Source organism: Mustelus asterias, chromosome 9, assembly GCF_964213995.1.
Source record: "Mustelus asterias chromosome 9, sMusAst1.hap1.1, whole genome shotgun sequence".
In the NCBI taxonomy this organism is placed as follows: domain Eukaryota; kingdom Metazoa; phylum Chordata; class Chondrichthyes; order Carcharhiniformes; family Triakidae; genus Mustelus; species Mustelus asterias.
The window spans coordinates 52,542,559-52,560,791 of record NC_135809.1 but is presented as its reverse complement, the minus strand read 5'-3'; the positions used below and the strand labels follow the sequence as shown (position 1 = coordinate 52,560,791).

Here is an 18,233-nt window from a genome sequence, read left to right as displayed (position 1 = left end):
GCAAACAAACAAAACTGTTGCAATAAATATAATTTGAACGGACCAAGACAATAAGCATTCACTACCATGTGAAATGGAACTGGTGAATCAACCTAAACTTGGCAACTACTTGTATTATAATAACCCAGTGAAAACCATCCAATATGGATTCAGAAGGCAAAGATTCTGTCTGGGCAATTGTTTAAAATATTCTTCCTTGGGATGCTGGTGAAACTATCCATCGAATTGAGTGGCTTGCCGGGCCATTTCAGAAGGTAGCCAAGAGTCAACCATATTGATGTGGGTTGGGAGTCACATGTGGGCCAGACAGGGTCAGAACAATAGATTCCCTTCCCGATAGGTCGTCAGTGAATCAGTTACAACAATCAATTTACCCATTTTCATTTACCCATTATTTTTAATTCCATATTTGCTTTTAACTCAATTAATTGAATTTGTTAATTAATTAAGTTCAAGTTCCATGAGCTGCCCCAGCCCCAGAGCATGAGCTTTGGCCTCTGGGTTACTAGTCCAGTGACATTACCACTATAGCACTGTCTCCTTCCTCAATTTCCTGCATAAGTGACATCTCAGGATAATTGCAGAAAGCCCTTCAACATGGTCTCCTTCAACTTCCAAAGGGCAATGAGCAAATTTCCACACAAAAAATTCTAATGAAAGGTCAAAGAGCTGAAATATTGGCTGAATTTTGGTGTACAAAACACTATCAGGCCCTTTCCTAAATTCCAAAACACACACTCCACTCACAAATAACTTCGCTCAGGACTTTTGAGTTTCCACGCAAGGTTGGGGTTCACAGTATAGTTTATCAGCTGCAATGGAGTACTGGAGGAGTATGAACGTGAAGGCATGCTGTTTAGAAGGCCCATCTCAGTTTTTAGAGAGAGTAAGTCAGCACCCAATGTGGTTTAAAAGCCCCCTAATCCTCATCCCTCTCACTTGCTCACTCATGTCACTCCATGCCCCCTCAGATTCCCATCCCCTCAGATTCCACCAAACCCCCATGTATCCTCCATAGTCCACTCACCCAGAATCCACTATATACAGTCCTCAAAAGTCATGCAATATTCAGATGTCAAAAAAATTAATGCAGTGACAATCTAGTAAATTCAGAAATCTCTCATTGTACTGCAAAGAAACTGTTGTCCTATGGTAAAACAAGTTTAATACCGTTAGCGGTCATTAAGCTATGTCAATAAACAAATATTTGCTCTGAAACCATTTCAAAGACAGAGTATTTTTGCCCAAACAGCTCTGTCAATAAACGACCTGCTGCTTAGGCCATTCTAAACTTTTGGAACTCAAGTCAAGCATTCATAATAGCCACAGCTTTCTAAACAAACCATTACAGCTACATGATCCTGAAAGTGAAAAAAGTGGATTGTGTAACATTGCCATTTCAAAACAGTTTGACTGTCAATCAAATGACTGGAGGAGGTAACATAAAAACATAGAAAATAGGAACAAAAGTAATTCTGCCCTTGAGCGTGCTCCACAACTCGATATAATCATGGCTAATCCTCTAACTCAACACCATACACCCATGCTCTCCCCATGACCCTTGAAATCTAGACTCTATTTCCTTCTTAAATATATTCAGTGACTTGGCCTCCACAGCCTTATGTGGGAGAGAATTCCACAAGTTCACCACCCTCTGAGTGAAGAATTTTCTCCTCATCTCAGCCCTAAATGATCTACCCTGTATACTGAGACTTTTACCCCTTGTACTACACCCTCCATCCAGAGGAAACATGATACCTGCATCCAGTCTATCCAGCCTTGTCAGAATTTTATACAATTCCCCTCTCACTCTTCTTAACTCCACTGAATACAGGCCTAATCAACCCAAACTCTCCTCATACAACAATCCTGCTAGCTCAGAAATCAGCATGGTGAACCTTGCATTCCCTCCATGTATATCCTTTCCTAAGTAAGGAGACCAAAACTGCAAACACAATTTCAAATATGGTCTCATCAAGGTACTGTACAGCTGCAGCAAGACATCCTTACTCCTGTACTCAAATCCTCTTGCAATGATGGCTTATGTATCATTTGCCTTCCGAACTGCATGCTGCACCTGCATGCTTGCTTTCAGTGACTGGCATCCAAGGACACCCAGGTCCCTTTGTGCATCAACATTTCCCAATCTATCACCATTTAATGATACACTTCCATTCTGTTTTTCCTTCCAAAATGGGTAACTTCACATTTATCCATGTTAAACTGCATCAGTCATGTGTTTGCTCACTTATTCAACTTGTCTAAATAACTTTGAAGTTTCTTAACATTCTTCTCACCACTTATTCCCAACAAGCTTTGTGTCGTCAGCACTTAGAAATATTACATTTCATTCTTTCATCCAAATCATTGATGTACATTGTGAATAGCTGGGCCCTGATCTCTGCGGAGCCCACTAGTCACTGCCTGCCACTTTGAAAAAGATCCACGTATTCTGATTCTCTGATTCCTGTCTTTCAACCAATTCTCAATCCATGCCAATGCATTACTCCCAATCACATGTGCTGTAATTTTGCACATTAACCAAGGGCGGCGCGGTAGCACAGTGGTTAGCACTGCTGCTTCACAGCTCCAGGGACCTGGGTTTGATTCCCGGCTTGGGTCACCGTCTGTGTGGAGTTTGCACATTCTCCTCGTGTCTGCGTGGGTTTCCTACGGGTGCTCCGGTTTCCTCCCACAGTCCAAAGATGTGCGGGTTAGGTTGATTGGCCATGCTAAAATTGCCCTTATAATGTCCTGGATTGCGTAGGTTAGAGGGATTAGTGGGTAAATATGTAGGGATATGGGGGTAGGGCCTGGGTGGGATTGTGGTCGGTGCAGACTCGATGGGCCGAATGGCCTCTTTCTGTGCTGTAGGGTTTCTAAGATTCTAAGATTCTAGGAACCTCTTAGGTAGGACTTTGTCAAAAGCTTTCTGAAAATACAAATACACCACATCCACTGGTTCTCCCTTATCTATCCTGCTAGTTATGTCCTCAAAAAAACTCCGTAGGTTTTTCAAACATGATTTCCCTTTCATAAATCCATGTTGACTTTATCTAGCCCTCTTGATATTTTCTAAGTGTCCTGTTATCTGATGGTTTACAATAGACTTGAGCATTTTCTTTACTATTGATGTTAGGCTACCAGTCCATAATTCCCTGTTTTTCCGTCCTTCCTTTTTTTAAATAATGGATTACATTTACCACCCTCCAATCTGTCGGGATTGTTCCAGAATCTACAGAATTTTGCAAGATGACAACCAACACACCCATTATTTCCCAGACCACCTCTTTAGGACCCTGTAGACGTAGATTATCAGCCTGTCGACATAGATCATCACACCCTGGGGATTTATCAGCCTTCCATCCCAGTAATTTCTCCAACGCTATTTTTTTAGTAATACTAATTTCCTTCAATTCCTCCTCGTCACTAGACCCTTGGTTCCCTAGCATTTCTGGGAAGTTATTTGTTCTTTCTTCATGAAGACAAAATTAAAGTTGTTGTTTAATTGTTCAGCTATTTTCTTCTTCACTATTATAAATTCTTCCATTTTGGATTGTAAAGGGCATACATTTGTCTTCACCAGTCTTTTTCTTTTTACGTACTTACAGAAGCTTTTACAACTCACTTTTATGTTACTTGCAAATTTACACTCATACTCTATTTTTCCCCTCAGTCAATCTCTTGGTCCTCTTTTGTTGAATTTTGAACTGTTCCCAATCCTCAGACTTGCTAGATTTTCTTGCAACTTTACATGACTCCTCTTTGGATCGAAGACTATCCTTAATTTATTTTATTAGCCGTGGTTGGGCTGCTTTTCTTGTGTTTTTGCACCAGAAAGGAATGTGTAACTGTTGCAATTCATACCTTCTTTCCTTAAACATTAACCACTGCCTATCCACCAAGTAATATTTAAGCCACACAAGTGCCAGGCAATGATCATCTCCAACAAGGCAGAACTTAACTTTCACCCCTTGTCATGAAACTACATTACCATTGCTGAATCCTCCACCATCACCCAAAACTGAATTGGACAAGCCATATAAATACTGTGGCTACTAAAGCTTCAGCTTTTTATTCTCTGTTACAAGGGATGAAGGATTGGAGAGTTGTACATTCAACTGTCAGCTGTGGCTCAGTTGGTGGCACTTTTGCCTCTCAGTTAGGCGGCATTCAAGTCTGACGGCACTACGCAGGGTGATGGCTGATAGCAGTGGAGAGCAGGCAAGTTATCCCCAGTACCCTGGCTCATATTTATCCCTCAACCAACATCACATAAATAGATTATCTTGATATTATCGCATTGCTGTTTGTGGAAGCTTGTTGTACAAAAATTGGCTGCTACGTTTCCTTCATTACAACTTTATGTACCTACACTTCAAAAGAACATCAATTGGTTGTAAAGCTTTTGGACCATCCTGTGGTTGTGAAATACGCCATGTAAATACAAATATTTTCTTTTGAAGTTGGCAAAGTTGGAAAACGCAGCAGGTTGCACAGGGCAAAGGCACATAGAGTTTAAGTGAGTAGTTTAAACTATGGCAAATGGGGTAGTGTGCCTTCATCCATTTTGGATGCAAAAAAGACAAATCAGAACTTTTTTTTAAAAAAAGGTGAGAAACTAGGAACTATGGAGGAACAATGAAACTTGAATGTTGACCTACACATGTTAATGAACTTATGGTAGAAAGAGCATTTAAAGATCAGGATCCTGGATTCAGTGTTGCACATCACACCTCAGTAAGGATATGTTACTTTTGGAAGGAGTATAAAGTTCAATCTAACGATAACAGTGCTAAAAGGAATACATTTGAAGATAGGGTTGCATAAACCTCGTGTATTTACTCGACTACGGAAGGTTGAAGGGTAATCTTAATGAAATACTTAAAATGACAAAAGCTTTTGCCAGGTAGATATGGCGGAACTATTTGCACTGGTGGAGGAATCCAAAACAAGGAGCCATATATGTGCACAAATTATTGAAAGTGGCAGGGCAGATTGAGAAAGGGATTTGCAAACCACAGGGATCCTGAAATTCATGAACAGGGGCACAGAGTACAAAAGCAAGGAAGTTATGATAAATCTCTATAAAACACTGGTTTGGCCTCAACTGGTGTACTGTGCCTGATCCTGGGCACCACACTTTAGGAAGGATGCAAAAGTATTGGAGAGGGTGCAGAAAAAATTCACAGGAATGGTTCCAAGGATGAAGAACTGCAGTAATGTTGAAAGACTGGAGAGGCTAGGGTTGTGCTTCTTAGAAATGAGAAGTGCATGAGGATTTGATCGAAATGTACAAAATTATGTGGCATCTAGACAGAGTAAAATGGGAAGAAATTGTTCCCATTGGTAGAAGGATCAAAAACCGGAGGACATTGGTATAAAGTGCTTGGCCAAAAAAAAAAGCAACATGAGGAAAAATGTTTTAAAGTAGAGATCAGTAAGATCTGGAATGGACTGTCCGAGAGTGTGGTAGAGGCAGATTCATTATCTGAAGAGAATGAAATTTCAGGACTATGCGGAGGAGTGGGATGAAGTGAATTGCCACTGCAGGAAGCCATCAAGGATACAACAAACCAAACAGCTACCTTGTGTAACCAGTCTATGATTCAGAAATGTGGCTACTTACGAGGGAAATCAGCAGCAGTTTTCACACAATGTATCGCGGACATCTAGAACACCCCAAAAGCTAGGTCAGTGGTAATTCTGAAGACTGAGAGTGACAGATTGTTGGTAGATAAGGATGTTAAAGAATGAAGAAGAAAAAGTAGGCAATGAAGCTCAATTATAGATCAGTCGTGATAAACGACAGAACAGGTCCATGGGGTTAGATGGTAATTGCCTGTTCCTTTGTTATTCTTGTACAGGGATTAGGTGGCACATCACTAAATGGTGGCTAAGAAATTGAGGACAGCATCTATAGATAATTTAGAAAGTATACAATGGCAACAGAATGTACAATTATGGTCCACTTTTAATTATTGTAAGGTAGACAAAGATAAGCCAATGGATTGTGGTTAGAATAAGAAAGAGTTCTTGAAAGAAAGCAAGGACTGTTTCTATTCTCTATATGTAACATGCACTAAAAGGAAGGGTACAGTGATAGATCAGGTTCCGGGTAATGAAGTAGAACAAGGAAGTAGCCAGAAGCCAAAAAAGAAACACTTGGCAAATGATGATGATAATTTACTCCTCTAAACTGAACATCACTTTGTTCAATTTTTTTTTCAATTCATTACTTCCTTAAGCATGGAATACTTACTATTCTGTGATATTTATGTTCTTTATTCACTGATTTTGGTGGGGGTAAGTAAACAACTTTGCTGAAGTAAAGTAAGTAAATAAACTTTGAATTATCGACTTAACTCAGTATAACCTGATTAGAATCACGTATTGGTGGCACAGTGGTTAGAACTGCTGCCTCAGACCACCAGGGACCTAGGTTTAATTCCAGACTTGGGTCACTGTCGGTGTGGAGTTTGCATGTTCTCCCAGTGTTTGCGTAGGTTTCCTCCGGGTTCTTCGGTTTCCTCCCACAGTCCGAAGATGTGTAAATTAGGTGGATAAGCCATGGTAAATGCAAGGCTTATGGAGATTAAGGCAGGGGAGAGGGTCTGGAACTCTGTCTGAGAGTTGGTGCAGACTCAATGGCCTCCTTCTGCACTGTAGGGATTCTATGATTCTATTCCATAGACAATGAAAATAAGACTTTTTTTTAAAAAGCAATAGATAAAAATGTTGGACTGGAAATAGTTGCTTCCTATCTGCTTGATTAAACCCATCACCCTCATTTTTAACATCACTCATAAATTTTCTCTTTACTTTTCTACTCTAGGTTATGATACTGCCACATAACTGAAGTCTTAAAATCATTGTAGTTTTTGGAAGAAAAGTTAAATAAATATTTAAAATGGGGGACGAGAAGTGCGAAGGGAAATCGGGCAGACTAAAAGGGAGTGTGCGAATTAACTGTTAGTCTTTAAAGAGGTATCCCTACACACATAGGATGCAAGAATGTATAACTACTTAATGATGAAGGGTGCCACAATAGATTCATGAGTGAAGGGAGGAATTTTTAGTATCTCTACAATTATTTCACCAATATATACCGAGGAAGGTGAATGTCAGAGCATAGGAGCAGCTGTCAAAGAGGTGGAAGAGATTTGCCTGAGAGAATTATTCAAAAGGACACTGTATTAAGATGACTAAAATTGGAAAGAAACCAGGTCCTGATAGTCTGCATGCCAGAACACCGAGGGAGTTAAAAAAGAGATAATAGAGCACTGATTGTGAAACAGGAATTGTGTTGGAAGACTGGATCGTGCCAAAGTCCTCAACAGGGAAAGCATACACCATATCGTTGTTGACATGTTATTCTTACCTCAGTTGTAGGTAAATTTCTTGAATGTTTGACATATGATGAAGTTATTGTACACCTAGAAACTTGTAGACTGATCACGAATAATCAACGTGAACTTTAAAAGGACTTGTAAGGTTGTGATCAACTAAATTAATGTCTTTTTAAAAAAATAACATCTGCATTGATCATTTAAGACATTAGTAAGATGCCACATAAGAGACTGGCTATGAGAATTAAGGGATATATTAAAGGGAATGTCGCCACATTGACAGAGCGAGGACTCAGAGAAAGAAAGCAAAAACTGGGGTAAATTAGGACTTGTCAGATCGGCAAGATGCTCATAAGGGTGTACCCTGGAAATGTTTTCCATTCATATAAATGAGTTGGATATCATTTATATCATATAAATATGGAGGGGAGATCCTATGAGGAGAGGCTGAGGGATTTGGGATTGTTTTCGCTGGAAAGGCGGCGGCTAAGAGGGGATCTTATTGAAACATATAAGATGATTAGAGGTTTAGATAGGGTGGATAGTGATAGCCTTTTTCCTCTGATGGAGAAATCCAGCACGAGGGGGCATGGCTTTAAATTGAGGGGGGGTAGTTATAGAACCGATGTCAGGGGTAGGTTCTTTACCCAGAGGGTGGTGAGGGATTGGAATGCCCTGCCAGCATCAGTAGTAAATGCGCCTAGTTTGGGGGCGTTTAAGAGATCCGTAGATAGGTTCATGGACGAAAAGAAATTGGTTTAGGTTGGAGGGTCACAGTTTTTTTTTTAACTGGTCGGTGCAACATCGTGGGCCGAAGGGCCTGTTCTGCGCTGTAATGTTCTATGTTCTATGTTCTATGTTCTATCATAGAATCATATATATCTGGATGGATACAAACTTTGGATATGAACATACAAACAAGGAGCAGGAGTAGGCTATTCAGCCCCTCATTTAATAGGAATATGGCTGATCTGATAGTAATCTCAAATCTGCATCCTGCCTACCCCTGTTAACCTATCACCCCCTTGCTTAACAAGAATCTATCCAAATCTGCCTTAAAAATATTCAAAGGCTCTGCTTCCACCACCTTTTCAGGAAGAGAATTCCAAAGACACATGACAGAGTGAAAATTTTCACCTCATCGATTTAAACGGGCAACCCTTATTTTTAAACAGTGGAAAGATGTAGTGGCATTGGCGACAGTTCAGAGGAGGTTCACTAGATTGATTCCAGAGATGAGGGTTTTGTCATATGAAGAGAGGTTGAACAGTTTAGACCTACACTCTCTGGAATTTAGAAGAATGAGGGGAGATCAAATTGAGGTATACAAGATGATAAAAGGTATGGATAAAGTAGATGTGAAGCAGCTTGCCATTCTAGGACAAGAAGTCAAAGTCCCTCAAAAAGCATGATTCTAAATTTTATACAAAGGGGAATATAAAAACAAGAAAGGTAACTTTGAAGATATGTATTAGGTCATTCAGGGAGGACATTGGAGCGAAAAGTGAATATTCACCAAAATGAACAGCTTTAGTACTGAAAGTCTCAAAAATTGGGCCTTTCTTCATTTGTTAGAGAATGTAAGGGAGATGAAAATATGAAAGCTTTGAGATGGTAAATAGTGAAAAGCCGGTTCTAGTAGTTGGCATATTAGTAACAAGGGGCCACAGCCTTAGAATTATTGTAGAGAACATTTTTTTTCCCCACAAGGATGTTTATTAGAAAACAGAATTCATTATCGCAGGTGGTTATTGAAGGAAAGGCCATAAAATTAAGCAGGAATTGAAACAGTATTTGAAAAGGAGTCACGGTGGCGCAGTGGTTAGCACTGCTGCCTCACAGCGGTTAGCACTGCTGCCTCACAGCGCCAGGGACCCAGGTTCAATTCCGGCCTTGGGTCACTGTCTGTGTGGAGTTTGCACGTTCTACCCGTGTCTGCGTGGGTTTCCTCCAGGTGCTCCAGTTTCTTCCCACAGTCCAAAGATGTGCGGGTTCAGTGGATTGGCTACACTAAATTGACCCTAGTGTCAGGGGGATTAGCAGGGTAAATATGTGGGGTTACCGGAATAGGGCCTGGGAGTGATTGTGGTCAATACAGACTCAATGGGCTGAATGGCTTCCTTCTGCACTGTAGCGATTCTATGAGGAGGAATGTAGCCGGATTCAGGGAAGGGGGGAAACTGGGAGTTCCAGATGAAGAGCCAGCACGTGTTGGGCCTCCTGCTGTGCTGGGACTGCACTATTGTGGATGTCGGTGAAATAGTCATCCTCAAGCTCTTTGATCCAATCATGCTTTGAGAACTCTGCTCAGTTCTGGTAACTAACAATCTAAGCAACTTCAGTGTCTAATATCCAGTCAGTGTTATGTGGGCTTGCTGGGTCTACGAACATCAGAAGAATTTTTAGTCAACCTCCTAAGTAGTCAACCTAAGATTTGCGGCTGAAGTACTTATTGTAGGAATAGGCAGCATTAAACTCCACTGGCACCAATATAAATGGATCTATACAGACAAGAATGTTACAATTTTAACCCTGAATTTGCAATAATTCTTGTAACACTTAGGCTCACAGAAGAAACAGCTGAAAATCTTTCAAAGTATTGATGATCTCAAGGTATATTATTCCTCGATAGACACAGTAACTTAGAACAAAAGCAGAACATGCTAAAAACAATCAGCAGGTTAGTCTGCATCTCCTCTTGCCACAGAGTTAACAATTTGGATGAGCAGAAATTCTCTCCAACTAAATATTGGGATGACTAAAGCCACAAATTCCAGTACCTGGTTACTTTTTCCATCCCTGGCAGCAGTCTGAAGCTGAGGCCTTGTGCTATGCCTGACCCCCAAGATGAACTTTTGACTACATATCTTCTCCATCACCAAAATGGTAAACTTCCACCTCTATAACATTGCTGGATTCTTGACACTGCATCAGCTCATCTATTGCTGAAGCCCTGAACTGTGCCTTTTTTATCACCTCCAGACTTTATTATATCAAAGCTGCCTGGCCAGCCTCCCATATTCCACCCTATATTAAAGTTGTGCTCATCCAAAACTCTGCTCCCATATCTTAACTCCCACCAGGTTTTGCTCATATATCACCCTGAGCTTCACTGATTCCCAAAACATCTCAATTTTAAAATCTTCATCCTTGTTTTCATATTTCTCCGTGGCATCGCTCCTGCCTCACTCTGCATCTCCTCCAGCCCTACAAGCATTTGAAATCACTGCACTCCTCCAATTCTGGGTTCTTGTGCATCCCCAATTTCATTGCTCCAGATGGTCAGGCTTTCAGTTGTCTATAGGCCTTAGGCTTGAGAATTTGTCCCCCGAAAACTCTCTGCCCATCTCTCCTCCTTTGAGATGCTCCTTTAAACTGACCTCTTTGACCATGCTTTTGGTCATTTATCCTGGTGTCCGCTTTGATGTCTCGGTGTCAAAAATATTTTTATTGATATTGGTTTTGCTAAACACTTTGTGGCATTTTGTCACATTTATTTTGCTACATTTACATGCACTATATAAATGCAAGTTGTTGCTGCATCCTTAAACACTCGGGTTAAGCAGACACAGAGGTATCAACTGTGAATGGCAGAGTCTAATCCTGTTAATCCTGGGGCAGCACGGTGGTTAGCACTGCTGCCTCACAGCTCCAGGGACCTGGGTTCGATTCCCAGCTTGGGTCACTGTCTGTGTTAAGTTTGCACATTCTCCCTGTGTCTGCGTGGGTTTTCTCCGGCTGCTCTGGTTTCCTCCCACAGTCCAATAGACATACTGGTTAGGTCCATTGACCATGCTAAATATCCCCTTTGTGTCCCGGGATGCGTGGGTTAGAGGGATTAGTGGGGTAAATATGTGGGGTAAGGGAAGGGGGATAAAGTTGGGGAAAAGAATGGGGGGGGGGGAAGAAAAATGAAGAAAGACAATAGAGAAATAAAAGATAGAGAACAGTAAAAAATTAAATAACATTGAATGAAAACAAAGGGGTCGTGGTGGGGTAGAGCAAAGATTTGGAGGAAACCCATGCAGACATGGGGAGAATGTGCAAACTCCACACAGACAGTGACCCAAGCTGGGAATCAAACCCGGATCGCTGGTGCTGTGAGGTAGCCGTGTTAACCACTGTGCCACCATGCCGCCCCGGACATTTATTATGTCCAATGCACCAGGTTATCACACCGGCAGAATCTCCTGGTCGCACTGATGGTGCATCCCTGCTGCGTGTTTTCCGATGGTATGCAGTGGGATCAATGGGAACTCCAGTTGACAGCGGCATGACCAGAAGATCCCACCGCCGGTCAATGGTGCGTTGCCTCCTGCCACCGAGAAAAACGCTGAAGGGAGGCCAGAAGATCCTAGTCACTATATCGATCACCTTTATGAACACAGTCTAATTTCAGTCAGGTTTCATTTATAAAATAGCAGTTCTACTGGCAAAGTCAGAATAATATAGAGAAAAGGCATTAAGATAGAAAAGCACGAAAAGAGAAACACAAAAACAGAGAGAGAAACAGAACACGTTAAATGGAGAGAGAAAAAAATGTATTGAAGCAGAGAGCAAGATTAAGGGGGAAAATGGCTGAACAAAAGTCTGATTTATTCGAAACAGTGGCAACAAAGTCTTCACGGAAACTATACAGGTGGGATTCTCCCAAAAATATTCTAAGTGCCGAAACTGGAGCAACTCCTGCTTGTTTTTTCAGCGGGACTTTCAGAATTGTGTACATCACAGTAAGGTATCGGTAAGTTAATGGAAAAGGTCCTGAGGGATAGGATTTATGACCATTTGGAAAGATGCAGCTTAATCCGGGATAGTCAACACGGATTCGTGAAGGGGAAGTCTTGCCTCACAAATTTGATTGAATTCTTTGAGGAGGTAACTAAGTGTGTAGATGAAGGTAGAGCAGTTGATGTCGTATACATAGATTTTAGTAAGGCATTTGATAAGGTTCCCTGTGGTCGGCTCATGAAGTAAGGAGGTGTGGGATAGAGGGAAATTTGGCCGATTGGATAAGTAACTGGCTATCTCATAGAAGACAGTAGGTGGTGGTGGATGGAAAATTTTCAGACGGGAGACCAGTTACCAACGGTGTACCACAGGGATCAGTGCTGGGTCCTCTGCTATTTGTGATTTTTATCAATGACTTGGAGGAGGGGGCTGAAGGGTGGGTCAGTAAATTTGCTGATGACACCAAGATTGGTGGAGTAGTGGATGAGGTGGAGGGCTGCTGTAGGCTGCAAAGAGACATTGATAGGATGCAGAGCTGGGCTGAAAAATGGCAGATGGAGTTTAACCCTGATAAGTGCGAAGTGATTCATTTTGGGAGGACAAAGTTAAATGTGGATTACAGGGTCAACGGCAGGGTTCTGAGGAATGTGGAGGAAGAGAGAGATCTTGGGGTTCATATCCACAGATCTCTGAAGGTTGCCACTCAAGTGGATAGAGCCGTGAAGAAGGCCTATAGTGTGTTAGCGTGTTAGTTTATTAACAGAGGGTTTGAGTTTAAGAGCCGTGGGGTTATGCTGCAACTGTACAGGACCTTGGTGAGACCACATTTGGCATATTGTGTGCAGTTCTGGTCACCTCACTATAAGAAGGACGTGGAAGCATTAGAAAGAGTGCAAAGGAGATTTACCAGGATGCTGCCTGATTTGGAGGGTAGGTCATATGAGGAAAGGTTGAGGGAGCTAGGGCTTTTCTCTTTAGAGCAGAGAAGGATGAGAGGTGACTTAATAGAGGTTTATAAGATGATGAGGGGGATAGATAGAGTGGACGTTCAGAGACTATTTCCTCGGGTGGATGTAGCTGTTACTAGGGGGAATAACTATAAGGCTCATGGTGGGAGATATAGGAGGGATGTCCAAGGTAGGTTCTTTACTCAGAGAGTGGCTGGGGTGTGGAATGGACTGCCTGATGTGATAGTGGAGTTGGACACTTTAGGAACTTTCAAGCAGTTATTGGATAGGCACATGGAGCACACCAGAATGAAAGGGAGTGGGATAGCTTGATCTTGGTTTCGGACAAAGCTTGGCACAACATCGAGGGCCGAAGGGCCTGTACTGTTCTATGTTCTATCACAGAGAGCCCTAGCATGAATCTCATTAAAAATCTGTAGGTGGGGCCTATTCCCGTTGGAGAGGGCGGCAGCATAGTGCTGAGCGGGCCACTGCTCAATCGCTGGACCACTGCTCAATCGCTGGACAGCCCCGAGACCCCCGCATCACTGGCTGTGCAACGCTCCCTCCCCCCATGCCCCAATTGCTGGGCTTCCGGACATGCCCGGGCCAGCCCTGACCACCCCTGCCGGTGGTCCCGATCTCTCGCAATCCCCCCCCCGCCCCCACACACCTCGACAGCCAGCCCCGATCGCTGGCCTCCCTCCCTCTGTCACTGTCAAGTGCAGAATGGCAATGGGACCTCCCGCACCCACCACCACCCCCACTGATCTCACCCTCCCCCCAAAGGCCCTGTCCCCATAGGCCCTGACCCCATCCCCTTGGCACTGCCCAATTGGTCACTTTGTCCCTTGGGCGATGCCGGGGGCCAGGCTGGCGCTACCAAACTGGCAATGCCCAGGAGGCACACCGACCTTACCCCCAACCCTCTGGGGCCTCCATGGCCCACCCTTCACTCCAACAGGGTCGGGCTGTCAGCTCCCTACTAGTGGGGAGCTGTGGGCTGGGAAAATCGCCCCCTACATTGCAAAGATGGAATTTTTATGCATATTGCTGAAACCATTATCACAAAACAGACCACGGTCACTGCATTTGAATACAATAACAGTTATGGCTACATTTTGGAGGAGCAACTCAGCAAAACATCCAAACCTTTCATCAGAACTGCATTTTCATGTGTAACAGGACTGAACAAGAGAGGGTTAATCGTTATTTTTTTTATGCTCAAGACAATAAAAGGCAGTTTGAATCTCATCACATTCTAAGAAATCGCTTCACTCCAGTTTTCTTAGCATGAATCTTGTAGAGTGAGGCCACTCTGCATGGTTAGCTATGAAAGTTGGTCTGTTTCACTTACCCAAAGTATCACACTTGTTTCTAGCTCTACAAATGTCTTCCCTAAAATCAAACAAATTAAACTAGATAAGAATTTTTAATAAAAGAAAGAAATTCTGATCAGCACTGACAAGAGGAAATTAAAGTACAGCCTTGGGGTGGGAAATGGTTAGTGGGTAAAAAGTTACTTGACGATTATTATTAGGAATTGGAAGTAATGTGGACTGGGCAGATACTGGACCCTGAGGGTCACTGAGTACGAATCCAAGTCACAGACAGGTGAAGAAAGATCTCTTCCTCCTCTTGTCCATGTTGTTCAAATTTGGAATTCAGTGCACCCAGAATTTGAACTGACTACGTCAGTATGGTGTCAAGCTTAATCTGGCCTCTTGTTGTCACTGTTTGGAAGTGTCAATGATAACTAACAGGGGAAGCACGGTTTGCTTTCAGTCAAATCAGCAGCTGCTCAGAGCTTTCCTCATTGCAAGTTGCTAATTCTGATCACAAACCCTGAACTGATGGCTGCAAACAATGTATTGCAACTTCATTTTACGATGGAGCTCAGTTCATGAGTTGGACAGTACTGACTGATTTCCAAACACAACCCCCGTCTTGCACAGGCCAGCCGAGTAGCTTTCCCTGTTCTGCTTTTCTTCTATTTTGCTAGCAATCCACATTTTCTTTGCAGTTAATAGATTGTGGGATATTTAGCTCAGAAATCATCAAACAAAGAATTCAAGATGGCAATCTAGGATCAAGCAACAGATGTGGAAATTAGTCATTTGGAAGCACAGGTTTGCATGCAACAGTTACCTAGTAATGAGGACTGCTGTGTCATGATGAGATGGGTGAGCATCATCCAGAATGTTCTGTGTCTGCTGCCACACACAGAAGTTATGAAGAGTTGTAGCTGCATTAAAACTGATGGATGGTCCTTCCTGAATAGGTGAAGAATAAAAAGCATTAATAATGGAATTTATTGTTTCGCCTGCAAATTTGTCATCCTTGGCCACAGCAATTTAAAGTGAAGGGCATTTTTGTAGAGAAAATAAAATCAGTGCAACCAGCCTTCATATCATATATCAGCTTTCCACACTGGTATCACACATTGGCACATTCAGAGATTGCCCAGGGAGTATCAATGAGAATTAGGCCCTTTGCTCCTCACTCACAGCTACTCAATTCAGCTCCCTCTGTCCTCACTCCCACTCTGGCTCAGGCCAGGCTGATTATAAGCGGAAATAAAAACAGAAAATGTTGGAAATACTCAGCAGGTCTGGCAGCACCTGTGGAGGGAAAAACCAAGTTAGCATTTTGAGTCGAATATCACTCTTCGACATATTCGATTCAAAATGTTAACGTGGAAGTAAATATTCCAGTCCCGCCCACCATGGGAATTAGTCGCGGGCGGGACGGAACATTTGACGGATGATTTAAAGGTCCGTTGACTTTGGACAGGAATTTCCAGTCTCAGCGCCAGGTCTTACTGGAAAATCCCGCACTATGGGCCCGATTTTACCATTGCATCGCACCCGTTTTTGGGCACGAAAACATGGTAAAGTCGGGTGTGACGCCATTAACACTATCCATGTCCGCGCAGGTGACCACTTTACCGAGACCCGGGAATGGCCGCAATCCGATTCGCGCCCGAAATGGGCGCAATAGCGATTTAAATGCATTTGCATGCATTTCAATTGAATTAATGAACTGCCCACCCAACTTTATCAGCATTTCCTCCTTTACCACCACGTTCGCCGATCCAGAATTGTGCCGAAATGGACATGCTGAGTAAAAGTCTGATTCGGGCGCTCCAGCTGCTGAAGAGGAGAGTTCAGCGCCTCCAATAGCTCTCTGACTCAGATCAGTGGTGGAGGGGGGAGGGGAGGGGGAGGTGGGTCAGATCATTCTCTGTTGAGGGAGGCGGCGGCGGCTCATATGTACCCCTGGGAGGGGGTGTGAGGGGGGTGGGGGTGGGGGGGAATGAGGCCAGATCAGTCTCTGGGGGGCAGGGTAGTGAGGCCAGATTATCCTCTGGGGAAGGTGGGGGGGGGGGGGGGGGGAGGAATGAGTGAAGCCAGATCATTCTCTAGTGGGGGTGGGGGACGGGGGGGGACGGGGGGGGACGGGGGGGGACGGGGGGGGGAGAGAAAATGAGGCCAGATCATTCTCTGGGGGGAGGAAGGAGGGGGGGGGGGGGGGAAGGAGGGGGGGGGGGCGGGGGGGAGGCCAGATGGATCCCTGAGGGGGGGGAGGGAGCGGGGAGGGGGAGAGGCGGGTAAGATGTATATCTGGTGGCGGGGGGTGGGGGGGAGAGGAGGTCCGCTGCCACTCTGCGGGCGATCGGTGGGGGGGGGGGTGGAAGGGGGCAGGGGGTCGCGATCGGTCTGGGTAGCGGGGGGGTGGGTGGATAAGGGGGACAGTGATGTCTGTGGGGGCCATCGCTCCTGCTTTTTGCTCCAGGGCCACTTTCTCCACTTTTTGCGGCTCGGGCGCGCTTTTTCAAATTTTTTTCTAACTGCGCATGCGCGGTTCAGAGCTCCGATCGTTTCGGCCGCGCTAAGCCCCGCCCACAGTGTGATTCAGACTCGCGATTTTTTTTCAGGCTGTGTGTGTATGGGGGCGCCTGAAAGCAGATTCCCAAGTCGGATCTGAAATGCGCCCAGATTCAGCACTTAGAATGATCAGGCCCCATGTTTCTCTCTCCACAGATGCTGCCAGACCTGCTGAGAATTTCCAGCATTTTCTGTTTTTATTTTGGATTCCCAGCAGCCACAGTATTTTGCTCTCGTTTTAGTGATAATAGGTGACCTGGGCCAGGCCCCTCTCTCCTCAGTCTCATGATGACTCAGGGCTGGCTGCTAATAGTTTGGATTGGGCTGAACCCCTCTGCCCTCAGTGCCACTCACACTGCGAATGAAAAGGACTCCAGCCACTGCATCTGACAGGCGGGAATACTTGTGAGAACAGAAGGTTCTGCTCAGAGTACCGCAATAGCTGGATTTCCTTCAAGGCTGGTCCAATCAGGCTCATCTGGAATTGAACCCGAATAGGCAGGTCAATCAGTGGCAACAGTCAGGTAGGTGCAGGTCTGAGGAGATAGAGGAGAATGAAGGAGACAAATGGATGAAAATAAAAATGGAGAGGGGGAAATATGGTAGTTGGAAATAAGAAAACGGGGGCATTGATGTATGAACTGAGGTGATTGGGGTTTAGAAATGGGGCAATAACCGTTCTGCTATTTGTGATTTTTATTAATGACTTGGAGGAGGGGGCTGAAGGGTGGATCAGTAAATTTGCTGATGACACCAAGATTGGTGGAGTAGTGGATGAGGTGGAGGGCTGTTGTAGGCTGCAAAGAGACATAGATAGGGTGCAAAGCTGGGCTGAAAAATGGCAAATGGAGTTTAACCCTGATAAATGTGAGGTGATTCATTTTGGTAGGACTAATTTAAATGTGGATTACAGGGTCAAAGGTAGGGTTCTGAAGACTGTGGAGGAACAGAGAGATCTTGGGGTTCATATCCACAGATCTCTAAAGGTTGCCACTCAAGTGGATAGAGCTGTGAAGAAAGCCTATAGTGTGTTAGCTTTTATTAACAGGGGGTTGGAGTTTAAGAGCCGTGGGGTTATGCTGCAACTGTACAGGACCTTGGTGAGACCACATTTGGAATATTGTGTGCAGTTCTGGTCACCTCACTATAAGAAGAATGTGGAAGCGCTGGAAAGAGTGCAGAGGAGATTTACCAGGATGCTGCCTGGTTTGGAGGGTAGGTCTTATGAGGAAAGCTTGAGGGAGCTAGGGCTGTTCTCTCTGGAGCGGAGGAGGCTGAGGGGAGACTTAATAGAGGTTTATAAAATGATGAAGGGGATAGAT

The 18,233-nt window shown here is 43.9% G+C and overlaps 1 protein-coding gene across 2 annotated transcripts in view; it reads right to left on the bottom strand.

The window, feature by feature from the left end:
* LOC144498690 (A disintegrin and metalloproteinase with thrombospondin motifs 20-like) overlaps positions 1-18,233 on the bottom strand; it is a 417,617-nt gene that overhangs the window by 261,326 nt on the left and 138,058 nt on the right. For both annotated transcript variants that reach the window (XM_078220194.1, XM_078220195.1), the window contains exons 6-7: positions 15,173-15,297; positions 14,382-14,422 (exon numbers count right to left, since the gene is read on the bottom strand). In XM_078220194.1, the coding sequence (XP_078076320.1) occupies positions 14,382-14,422; positions 15,173-15,297 (166 nt within the window). The remainder of the gene's footprint in view (positions 1-14,381; positions 14,423-15,172; positions 15,298-18,233) is intronic.